This window comes from Dendrobates tinctorius, unplaced genomic scaffold, assembly GCF_039654945.1.
Source record: "Dendrobates tinctorius isolate UK_male_01 unplaced genomic scaffold, ASM3965494v1 ptg000019l, whole genome shotgun sequence".
Lineage (NCBI taxonomy): Eukaryota > Metazoa > Chordata > Amphibia > Anura > Dendrobatidae > Dendrobates > Dendrobates tinctorius.
This window is the reverse complement of record NW_027361687.1, coordinates 29,340,542-29,353,588: the sequence shown is the minus strand read 5'-3', so window position 1 is coordinate 29,353,588 and position 13,047 is coordinate 29,340,542. Positions and strand designations below refer to the sequence as shown.

Below are 13,047 nucleotides of genomic sequence, written 5' to 3'. Positions count from 1 at the left end.
AGATGTGATGTAAAACTGTCAGCTGATGTTAGGACACATTACACTGTGTGGGAATCCGATATTTGAGAGAGAGAACGCTCATTGGCCCTCAGATGATGTGACTCAGCAGAGTGCCATCTTCAGGAAGCTGAGGGAATATTTGCTGCTGCTTTACCTGAACTGTAGGCAGATTTTCTGCATAAGAAAACGTAGCTTTTAGGTTTGGGAGAAGCGTGGCTATAGCAGCTGTATGAGAAGGTGGGTTGTCGGATCCATTGTCACAACCCAGCGTGGGATGTGCCGAGAAGAAAGAAGCCGTACTCCAGTCTCATGTTTTTCAGGGGGCTGATTGGGAGACATTCTCATTAGTTACCTTAAGATTAGGCTGCTGCCATCGCCCCTTCTGGTGGTCTAAAAGGCGGATTGTGACGCCGCAGACATGAAAGTCCTATTCCTGGGGCTGGTGCCATATGAGGTAGTAATGGCTGCAGGGGTCTCCTCGGGTTAAGGATAAAGAAGCGGACAGGCGCTGTTTACTCTGGGAGTTGTAGTTCTCCAGTAACGACAGAAGCGTAGGTTAGAATTCACACGGGAGTATTTCATTAGAAAGCATTCAGAGAATCGAGTCATTTATTCATTCTGGAAGTTTACAAACACCTTTATGTCTGTATTCTGGACATTTCTGTACAATCAACGCGTTATCATGGGAAATCATTATATCCTCCAGGGAAGACAGGAAAACCATTGTCCGGGTAAAAGTTGGGGGGATCTATAGCGGGATACAACACTCCGGGAAAATCGGGCACGTAATCTGGTGGAGGGTGAATAGGATACGGATCATATGGGAAAGGTATACGAGGTTTAACTGGAGGGCGAAACGGTCCATAGAAAGGAGGAGTTGTGGGGACCGGACGGATCCCTGCAAAAAAGCACATTTCAGTGTTACTATAGTACACAGCCAGAAATCACACAGTACAGAATGCACGGCCCCATTAGTAAAACCCCTGGGACTGTATGTTTTACTTGTCTGGTTTCTCGTGACCCCTTGTTTAGTTGCTGCCACCACCTACATCACTTCTGGCTGCAGTTCACCATCTCACTTCTTGCTGCGGCCCACCCATCTCACTTCCGACTGCAGCCCACCCATCTCGCTTCCAGCTGCAGCCCACCCATCTCACTTCTGAGTGCAGCCCACCCATCTCACTTCTGAGTGCAGCCCACCCATCTCACTTCCGGCTGCAGCCCTATCTTATCCCTTTATGACCCCATCCATATCTCCTGCTCCGTAGAAAGGATGTGACATCATTTGTGACAGCCCAAAGCAAAGCCGAAAGTACAGTCTGTCACAAGAAAATGGGGGAAAATTAGTCCAACTTCTGCAAAATGATGCCAAAAAAGGTGTTGGGTTTTTTTTTTAGATTTTTAAAGTTGTCTACTTTTTCATAAACAGCATCAGTCTTATCCATAGGTGGTAACCGTCATTGACAGTCATCCACGTTTATTTAAATTGAGGATGAGTTGCAATACCACACGCAGCCTGTGGACATGAGTGGCGCTGTTTCCAGAACATTCTTTTTTCTACTTTCTTTGTTCCTCTCCTCTTTGACCCAATCCTATCTCCTCAAACCTGCATTGATCAGCTGTTTGTGACGTCCCCAGGTCTGTACATTATCTTGTGGACTTTTTTCACCTCCCATTGAATTGAATATGAGCTGAGCCACGTCCAATCACTGGCCTTAGTGGAGAGGCCTGAGGTCACTGATTGACTGGGACTGTCATGTATTGTCATCACTATTGAAAAAGCCAACAAGCCTGGTGAGGACCCCAAGAGCAGCGGCCCGGGAGCAGCGGGGTCATGGGTTTTTCTTTTCTTCCAATTTTTGTTCCTTTACCTCCAGAAACCGCCATGCACAGATGCTGACATCCATTGAAACAGCATTTCTCATTCCATTTGCAGATATTCATTTTATCACAACCATATCCAGTTATAGAAAGGCAGCGAGGATTAGGCAAAGGCGGAGGACATTCCCCTACGGAAATAGATTTTATTTAGATTTTTTTTTTTATTTTTAGAAAACATCCTCTGTAAAAGAGCATAAGTTAAGAACAATTATTAAAATAAATATTTGTATATATGTATGCTGTGTATAGAGGTGTTACCTGTCAGTGTCATCCTGACTCTGATGACAATGAGATGTCTGAAAAGTCTTTTGTACACAACAGGAGTCTAAAATAGCCCCAGTGGCCAGTGTGAGAATTGCAGGACTTATTTATTTGTTAACACAGATTGTGATATAAAAGAAAAATGTAACACAAAAAAACAGAAGGTCTGTGTTTATATTTTTGAATCGCTAAAATCCACATTTAAAAAGCTTAAAATCCACTTTCAAGTTTCTCATTTATTTGAATGAGAAAATGTACTGATACTGCAAAGTCTCTTTTTTTCCCATGCTTTCTTAATATGTGGCTTTTAATTCTTTGGTAGACTTTCTGGGGAATAAATTGTGCCAAAATGCAAGTTTTTGTCATTGATTTTGCTTTTTTTAATATGTTTTTGGACACATGAAAAAAAAAAACATTTTGGAGAAGAATCTGGGTATGTGCACATGGAGTTTTTTGAGAAGATACTCTTCAAACCTCCTTAAAAACCTGGAAGTTCTGCTCAGTTTGCTGTTAAAAAAAACTCATCAAAAAGAGGAAACTCATTTTTGAAGAGTTTTGGAGGAGGATTTGGAGAGTTTCCGCTCATTTTCCTTTCCGCTATGCTATGTGCACACTGACTTTTTTTTGAGTTTCTGAAGAGGAAACTCTTAAAATCTTCCTCAAAAATGCAAAAATCCTAAAAAACATGGTGGTTATTCTCAGTTTCCTTTAAAAAAGAGCTCAGGAAAAAGATGTGCACACAGTCACTAAGCAGAAACTCAAAGGTTTTTTTAGGAGTTTTGAGATTTGGAGTGTTGCTGCTCAGTTTGTTCTCAATCGCTATGTACAGAGTTGAGTTTTTTTTAGGATTTTTTGGATCAGATACTGAGTAAAAACTCTGCAAATCCTCTTCCACATCTCAAAAAGCCATAAAAACTTGTTTCCATTCCATTTCTGCTCTGAAAACTCAGCAAAACGACTCCTTGTGAACATACTCAGTTTTTGCTCCCAAAACTCCCTGAAAAAAAGTTTTTAGAAGTTGAAAACTTGACCAAAACTCTGGAGCAATCATTCAAAAAGTTTTTGAAGAAGTTTTTAACATGGATTTTGGAGAAGAATATGCTTCAAAATCCACCTTGTAAATTATAAAGTTGAATGGAGATAGATTTTTTTTTTCCAGTAAAGCTAAATATGCCATCTGTTTTTTTATGTGGCATATACAGGTTGCATTCATACAGAACCCAACCCATTGTGGCTTGGCATTTATAATTATGGGCCATGCCCATATCACTGCGTTCCGGATGAGTCACGCTACAAAACAGTGGAGGATCTTTTGTAAGCAGTCACCACTCCACCTTTAGTGTCTACATGTGTAATCTTGTCATACAAGCAATCAATGCTTGATTAAAGAAAAATCAAACAGAGCTCTGTCTCTTTAAATGGGAATGTGTCAACAGAGACACCCCCTAGGGGTATGTGCCCTCTGAGGATTTAGAGAAGTTTTTTTGGAGCAGGTCCATTTAAAAATTAAAAAAGCCTTGCTTTTGGCTGAGTTTTTGAAGAAGGAACTAAGCAAAAACTTTTTGAGGAGTTTTAAGATTTGTTAGAGGATTTGGAGAGTACCCTGCTCCAAATCCTCCTAAAAACCCTCTGTGGGCACATAGTCCTTGACAATTGCTAAAAACATTCTTCCCATTCATCTCTATTATAACACGATCAGCCAGTCCGATGTTCAGCCTTTTGAACTTTTTTTCTCGCTTCAGGTTTTTAAAAGCACTCCATGTGAAAAAAAGGAGGTGCGTGTAACACCTGTGATGATCCTGAAAAAATCCATTCCAAACTAAGCAATGTCCAATCAATAGGCTGCAAAAAAAAAAAATCTTCAGGAGAAAAAAAAAACTCTTTCAGAACCTCTTCAGGAAATGAAAAACTCCACCAAAAACTCTGCAAAGAAGGAGGATTTGCTCAAGTTGTTTCCACTTTAAAAACTCGTATTTTAAATCCTCAAAAAAGAAATCAATGTGAACATAGCCTAGGAATCACAATTACTTAAACTGTGGCTTTCCATTCTGGCTCAGTGCCTGCAGTAGAAGGCTGTGTGCACACGCTCCGGATTGGTCTGCGGGTTTTTTATCTGTGGAACCGCAGGTAAAATGACCTGCTACCTGCGGATTGGCCTGCGGTTTTCCCCTGCAGTTTATCACCTCTACAATGGAGGAGATGGTAAACCGCTGCAGAATCCACAGAAAAGAATTGACATGTCATTTCTTTCTGCGGATTCAAAACCGCAGCTTTTCCACAGTTAAAAATCCACAGCATGTGCACAGAAAATTGTAAATCCCATAGGATAGCATGATACTGTACTCTGCAGAACTACTGCAGTTCTGCTGCGGCCAGGACCGCAGCAAAAACCGCAGCGTGTGCACATAGCCGAAAGGCCACCACACCATATATACAGGGCCGCCATCAGGGCATTACTCCCCTTACTGCTGTATGAGATCTGATGACCAGCGGCACACAGAGGGGCTCGCAGGGCCCCGACTCTTGTGCTTCTGCTCATCGGGCCCCATCGTGCACTAATGTGCTGTGCGCTGCGGGCCTGCAGCGCACACGTCGATGCTGGGGCCCTGGAGCTTTCTCGGAGCTGTGCACGGCTGTCTAACCTTGACAGCTGAGCAGCTGCAACTCCCTCCGCCCTCCCTAGGCTTCTGGTCAGGTGTTGGTGCGTACGCGTCAACATGTATGAGGACACTGACTAGAGGAGCTGCGCCTGCTGGGGATCGCTTATGAGGTAAGTATTGAAAACTTTTTTTTTCTTTATAACATGAATTAAATGGGTGAGGGGGGTCTGCACATGATTAAGGGGAGTCTGCACATGAAGGGGGGCTGCTGATGGAGTGGGGGCTGCCAATGATGGAGGGGGGTCTGCACATGAAGGGGGGCTGCTGATGGAGTGGGGGCTGCCAATGATGGAGGGGGGTCTGCACATGAAGGGGGGGCTGCCAATGATGGAGGGAGGTATGCACATGAAGGGGGGCTGCCAATGATAGAGGGGGTCTGCACATGATGAAGGGGGGTCTGCACATGATGAAAGGGGGGCTGCCAATGTTTGGAGAGGGGCCGTCAATGATTAGAGGGGGTGCTGCAAATGATAAAGGGGGCTGCAAATGATAGAGGGGGTGCTGCAAATGATGGAGTGGGGGCTCCAAATGATGGAGGGGGCTGCAAATGATTTGAGGAATGGCACGGGGACTGCACTTGAACGTAAGGGGACTGCACAAGATGAAGTGGGGGGAGAATGGGGAACTGCAAATGATAAAGTGAGGGAGAGGGGCTGTGAATAATCAAGTGAGGGGGGAAGGGGGACTGCAAATGATGAAGTGAGGGGGAGGAGGACAGCAAATGATGAAGTGAGGGGGACTGCAACTGAATTGAAGGTGGGGGATGGGGAGAGCAAATAATGATGAATTTTGAGGGTGGTGGTGAAGATGAGTTTTTCCAAGAGTGGGCATTGGGACTGTGGAAGGTTCGAAGTGTGGAGGCGGAGTCTCAAGGGGGCCCGAAAATTTTGCCAGTATGGGACCCTGAAATTCCTAGTGGCAGCCCTGTGTATATGTTTATATATATTTATATATATATATATATATATATATATGGCAGCACATCCAAAAAAAGTTAGCAAGCCACATGAAAAAATAAGCCTTCTCACAGCTCCATCGCTCGAAAAATAAGACCGTGATGGATCTTGCAAAACTGCAACACAAATCAAAGTATTTTTTGTTCTTTTACAATCTTCCTCATTTTATTCATCACTTAACTAGAAAAAAAACTTACAAGCGATCAACCCCAAAAAAGTGAGAACCAATGGTGGCATTGCATTTTTTTCACCCTTTCACCCCCATGATGTTTGTTTCCGGTTTTATAGTGCATTGTATTCTATCATGAGTTTTACCATTCAAAACTAAAATTCGTCCCACAAAAAAACAAGTTCTCGCACGACTATGACAAGGGGTGAAGAAAAATAGTTATGGCTACTGCTGAAAGCAGAGGAAAAAATGAAAGAGGAGAAATGAAAACCAGCCGTTCCTTAAAGGGAACCTGTCATCAGGATTTTATACCCCCCAACTAATGGCATGTGTGTAAAGGACATTTAATGCTGAGTAATTCCTTACCTTGTTTGTAGTAATCCATTTTTTCATTTTATAAAATCCAGCATTGAAATTGTATGTTAATGAGCCACAAGTGTAGCAGGGGCGGGCACTGCACTTCCAGCCCTCCTGCCTTTCTCCCTATTCCCCGCCCAGTGCCTGCCTCTTGACTCTGACAGGTCACATTGCACTTCCAGCCCTCCTGCCTCTCCCCTTATTTCCCGCCCAGTACCTCACTCTGACTGACAGGTCACATCACACTTCCAGCCCTCCTGCCTCTCCCCTTATTTCCCGTCCAGTACCTCACTCTGACTGACAGGTCACATCACACTTACAGCTCTCCTGCCTCTCTCCCAATTTCCCGCACAGTGCCTGCCTCCTGACTCTGACTGACAGGTCACATCGCACTTACAGGTCTCCTGCCTCTCTCCCAATTTCCCGCCCAGTGCCTGCCTCCTGACTCTGACTGACAGGTCACATCGCACTTACAGCTCTCCTGCCTCTCTCCCAATTTCCCGCCCAGTGCCTGCCTCCTGACTCTGACTGACAGGTCACATCGCACTTACAGGTCTCCTGCCTCTCTCCCAATTTCCCGCCCAGTGCCTGCCTCCTGACTCTGACTGACAGGTCACATCGCACTTACAGCTCTCCTGCCTCTCTCCCAATTTCCCGCCCAGTGCCTGCCTCCTGACTCTGACTGACAGGTCACATCGCACTTACAGGTCTCCTGCCTCTCTCCCAATTTCCTGCCCAGTGCCTGCCTCCTGACTCTGACTGACAGGTCACATCGCACTTACAGCTCTCCTGCCTCTCTCCCAATTTCCCGCCCAGTGCCTGCCTCCTGACTCTGACTGACAGGTCACATCACACTTACAGCTCTCCTGCCTCTCTCCCTGTTCCCCGCCCAGTACTTGCCTCCTGACTCTGACAGGTCACATCACACTTACAGCTCTCCTGCCTCTCTCCCTGTTCCCCGCCCAGTACTTGCCTCCTGACTCTGACAGGTCACATCACACTTACAGCTCTCCTGCCTCTCTCCCTATTCCCCACCCAGTGCCTGTATCTTGAGGTCCTTCCTGAGCATACACCACACCAGGCACTGATAGGACTTTCAAAGTGACCTGTTAGTCAGGAAAAAGAGGCAGCAGAGCTGTAAATGTAGTGCATGACCCCTAGGTACTTGCAGCTCATTAGCATACAATTTCCATAACTAATTTCTCTAAAACAAATTTCTACAAGCAAGGTAAGGGCTTACTAAGCATTATGTGCACACATGCGGAATTGCCGCGGAAATTTCCACGGCAGTTCCGCAACTCCCTGCTGCGGGAAATCCGCATACGGAATTCCCGCGAAAAACTAGCATTTTGCAAGCGTAATTAGCTTGCAGAAAGCTAGCCTTTTCCAAGCGATCTGTAGCATCGCTACAACAGGTAGTAAAAAGATATAATGTTAAAAATAATAAAAAATATAAAAAATCATGTTATTCTCACCTTCCGGTGTCCCCCGCAGCGTTCCCATGCCTCAGCGATGCTCCCGACAAGTCCCGTTCCCAGTGATGCCTTACGACAATGACCCCAGATGACGTAGCATCACGCAAAACCTCTACATCATCACAGGTCATTGTTGCAAGGCATCGCTGGGAACCGGACTTGTCGGGAGCATCGCTGAGGCATGGGAACTCTGCGGGGGACACCAGAAGGTGAGAATATCCCGATTTTTTAATTTAATTCTTTTTTTTTAACAGGGATATGTACCCAGGGCCCGGAGGACAGTCTCCTCTCTTACAGACCCTGGGTACTATCCTCACATTTTCCGCTTACTTTGCGCATGGTGGGCATAGCCACATGCGGAAAGTAAGCGGAACAATGCATTCCAATGTGTGCGGAATTCCCGCGATTCCGCACAAAGAATGAGCATGCTGCATATTTTTCCGCGATGCTGTTCCGCCGTGGAAAAATGTACAGCATGTGCGGAATGCCATTGAATAAAATCCGCAACGTGTGCACATAGCCTTAAAGCTTTATACTCACCATTTTTACATTGCTGTACTTATGTTTATTCTTGTTGGAGTTTTTAAGCTTTTTTTTTCATTCATGTTCCAGGCAGAATCTGCCTGACAAATGCGTAGTGTGCACGTACCCATAGCCTATGTGCCCACGTTAGCGTTTTTAAATGCTCAGAAAACCAGACTTCTTCCCAGAAACCGCGCATTTTGTTTCTGCTCGTTTTTTGCGCGATTTTTACACAAAAACCGAGCGTTTTTGATGCGTTTTTTTCCACGCAGTTTCTGGGAACATTGGAAATGGCTAAAAATGCGGACCTATGCGGAAAACAATGAGCATGCTGCGTTTTTAGCAGCAAAGCGTTTTCTGAGCGGAAAAAAACGCATGCATTGGCACCAGGGCCGGATTAAGGATGGTGGGGGCCCCTGGGCAGAAAATCTGGTGGGGGCCCCCATATCATTAACATTTTAGCCATAACAGTAGAGCGCGAACTGTAGCACTTAGATGTACAATCTAATCTTATCCTCTTGTTCTGCCACATTTCCACCACCACCATCATTGCATTCTCACCCACCACCCCATCATTGCCCTCTCGACCATCACCCCATCATTGTCTTCTCCCCATCACTGCCTTCTCCATCACCCCATCACTGCTTTCTCCCCATCACTCCCATCATTGCCTGCTCCATCACCCCATCACTCCCATCATTGTCTGCTCCATCACCCCCATCATTGCCTGCTCCATCACGCCATCACTCCCATCATTGCCTTCTCCATCACCCCATCACTGCGTTCTCCATCACCCCATCACTGCCTTCCCCCATCACTCCCATCATTGCCTGCTCCATCACTCCCATCATTGCCTGCTCCATCACCCCATCATTGCCTGCTCCATCACCTCATCATTGCCTGCTCCATCACCCCCATCATTGTCTGCTCCATCACCCCATAATTGCCTGCTCCATCACCCCATCACTCCCATCATTGCCTTCTCCATCACCCCATCACTGCGTTCTCCATCACCCCATCACTGCCTTCCCCCATCACTCCCATCATTGCCTGCTCCATCACCCCCATCATTGTCTGCTCCATCACCCCATCACTGCCTGCTCCATCACCCCATCACTGCCTGCTCCATCACCCCCATCACTGCCTGCTCCATCACCCTCATCATTGCCTGCTCCATCACCCCATAACTCCCATCATTGTCTGCTCCATCACCCCATCACTGCCTGCTCCATCACTCCCATAATTGTCTGCTCCATCACCCCATCATTGCCTGCACCATCACCCCCATCACTCCCATCATTGCCTGCTCCATCACCCCCATCACTCCCCTCATTGCCTGCTCCATCACCCCATCACTGCCTTCTCCATCACCCCCATCATTGTCTGCTCCATCACCCCATCACTGCCTGCTCCATCACCCCCATCATTGCCTGCTCCATCACCCCATCACTGCCTTCTCCATCACCCCCATCATTGTCTGCTCCATCACCCCATCACTGCCTGCTCCATCACCCCATCACTGCCTGCTCCATCACCCGGCCCCATCACTGCCTGCTCCATCACCCCCATCATTGCCTGCTCCTTCACCCCATCACTGCCTTCTAGACCATCACTCCCATGTCCCATCACTGCCTCTGCCTGCTCCATCATACACACAGATATACACACACACAGACACAGACATACATACATACATACATACACTGATACACACATACATACACACACAAGACACCACCTCTCTCCTCTCACCTGTCCTCCGCAGCATCGCCAGCGCTTCCTCCCTCACACAGCAGCGGCCGCTGAATGATGACGTGTGAAAACAGGAAGCGCGGCCTCCGGGCAGGAAGCAGGATGGACCCTTGCCAGCCGCTCCGTTCCTGCTATTCACTGACGGCGTCTAATATTTATCCTCGCGCTGCATTGGCGGTCGCTGCCCAGTGGTGGGGGCCCCCTTAGAAGCTCTTGTGGTGGGGGCCCCGGGGCTGAAGCCCCGCCTGCCCCTCCTATAATCCGGCCCTGATTGGCACAAAAAGCCAAAAATGCATTAAATTGAATGGGAAACTTCTTTTAAGCATTTCTGAAGCGTCTGATCCGGCACAAACGCTTCAAAAACGCTTAAAAAAATGCAACATGGGCACACAGCCTTAAGCTATTTTCTAACTTTAGCTTTTACCTTGGTCAAAGCAGTGTGACTTGTTGTTCCCCCCTTTCAACTGCCCTGCCTACTCTCTTTAGCTACATCCCCTCTCCCATTAGAGAACCATTTAAAGGTAAATGTAAAATATCAAGAGCAAAATGCAAAAATGAATGGAAGGGAAAACAAAGCAAACAACATAAAACATTAACGATACATGCACTAAGACGCTCCATGTCGCAAAATTTGCAGATGGTCCACATTCATAAATCTAGCATCTAATCTCCATGTAAGCATGGTTCCTTGGTCGTATGCTCACCCTCGGGTTTTCTAATAACAAATCCGGAGGTTAGGTCTGCTAGGATGGCACACAGGATAAGCAGTACAATCCGTGTCATCTTGCCGTTGATGCCCAGTGACTTCATGGCTTTATATATGCCCATAATAAGGAAATCAGGGAGTTGCCTGATCATCGCTGCATGTTAATTCTTTGCGAAGCTACTCCCAATATGTATTACTTAACACAAGAGGAGATGGAGAAACCTGATTTTCTGGAATCTGCAGAAAGGCAGATTCCTCCATGGAGATAAATTTACATAGAATTACTGATACCCATGTTTTGCTAAGTAAAATTATATGCTTTGTCCTTGTTACATACTCCCTATCTTCCAGTAACAAATTAAAGTAAGATATGACATGTAAATGACAACTATAACTTAAAACCTGTTTGTTCTCATGGTTACACCCTCTAGTTATCAGGGAGCTTAGTTGGTTTCATTAGGATACAATATTGACATTATTTGCAGAGGTGACTGATGGAGTCAGGTGCAGGTATAAAAAATATGTAGAGCGGTTAAAGATAGTTCACTTAGGGTCATAAATAAGATTGATGTACGAGAGCCTTTGTAGCAATGTATTTATGAAACATTAATGCACAGAAGCCGAACAAACCAAATAGTTTAACATTTTTAATGAAACCCTAGTACAAGACTTATTTTAGCCAAAAATACATGCATTTAAATAAAAAAGGGACCTTAATGGGAGTCTGCCAGCTCACTACATAATGTGGCAAGGCCGCACTATCACTCAGGGAATGGGCCGCCATCAGGGCAGCGGGATCCTAGAGATCTGAGCTGCATGAATGACAATTGGTTGTGGCAATTCCAGCCTCCATTACCATATGGATCAATTTAAATTGGTGATTCATTTTGAAAGTTAGTAATACTTCATGCTATTGCTTCTGGGTGCATTTAATTAGATGTCTCTGCAGGTGTGATGTCATCTCACAGATGAAGACTTCACATCAAAATGCGCGTCGGGGCTTGGCACCACACTCTGCAGAAGGTAAGGATATTTGCATATCTGTTCACCCTTTCACTAACAGGTTTTTTGAGTTTGTTTGTGGCCCTGGGTGATATTACAGATATTTACTTTGTAAATTGTATTTGGGCATAGCTCTATTTTGAATATTAGACCCTGGGATTGAAATTCGTTGTGTCAGTGAACACATATGCTGTTTTGTTGTTTTCTATTGGTTGTTTTGCACTAAGCATTGAACGGGTACTTGTCTTGTTGACAAATATATTGCGTGTCTACAATTGGCTAAGGTTAAGCTGGCCATTTCATACATTATAACATGTTTTAGCATGATTACTTATACTGGGTATGTAATTTACAACAAGTTCTTTGCATTCGTGTTTATGGATATGGATCCATCTTCTCTGTTGGATCCCAGGACATACTTGTATATCCATATATGAATGGATACATATGTTAGTTTGCTGTTTCGTACTGGCTTTCTGTACCAAGCAGTGAAATAAGCATTTACCCTGTTAATAAACATAGTAAGCATTTATACTTCTGTAAGCCTGCTATCGTATTTCTAATAAAATACGATGGACACGTATCTATATTTAGGGATTTGTTTTGTATTTCCCTTTATTCATGTTTAATACTGTATTCAGTTCTATCTATGCACTTTTGCACTTTGCTACAATGTACTGGTTTTTGTAGACTAGCTGTAATGAGTTGCTTGGCGATCTTCAGTATGCTTATACGCCTGTTGGCTTCCTTTATACACATAACCCAACATCAGTCAGTTTCGTTCATTGGCATCACACTCATTGTACATGCACGTTGCACTTTCTACATCACACTTTGTACATGCGTTCAACCGCAGCCAAGGACGGGAAGTCACTTTATAGCGGTGACATCATGACCTGATGTGCTGGCATTCCCTCTGCACTCATCACTGCAATACCATCAGCGATTTACTTTAGATGAACATGCAATTGTTCCACTCCCTGTTTCTAAGGATAGTGGGGACTGGTTGGAAGTAACAACGTGATAAACATTTAGAGTGGCATCTTTCCATTGGCCTGTGATCTACTTAAATAGTCACGAGCCCCTCCATCTAAACACGCCCTCGGAAGATGATAGGTGAAACGTGTGTCGAGGTGGCTTTTATTAAGTAAAGCCTGTCCATATGATTTATTGGGTGTACCTACTCCCATTACATATTCACATTGTGTTAAGTATTAGGCATCTTCTCTTATTTATTTGTCATGACATGTTGTTTGAAATCACAATATGGTATACTAATCCTATGCACCTAAATTAATTGCTTTTT

General features: G+C 45.0%; 1 protein-coding gene and 1 long non-coding RNA gene across 2 annotated transcripts in view; one reads left to right on the top strand and one right to left on the bottom strand.

The window, feature by feature from the left end:
* Positions 1-591: 591 nt before the first annotated feature.
* Positions 592-10,874, bottom strand: LOC141082827 (uncharacterized). Its single transcript, XR_012230594.1, has 3 exons — positions 10,738-10,874; positions 1,872-2,009; positions 592-898 (listed from the first exon to the last, which is right to left on the bottom strand). It is a non-coding gene; the product is annotated as an uncharacterized lncRNA (long non-coding RNA).
* The window catches only part of ARG2 (arginase 2), a 164,930-nt gene continuing 156,729 nt past the window's right edge, over positions 4,847-13,047 (top strand). The window contains exons 1-2 of the mRNA XM_073566799.1: positions 4,847-4,912; positions 11,689-11,762. Coding sequence (XP_073422900.1) covers positions 11,727-11,762 — 36 coding nt within the window. The 5' untranslated portion in view covers positions 4,847-4,912; positions 11,689-11,726. The remainder of the gene's footprint in view (positions 4,913-11,688; positions 11,763-13,047) is intronic.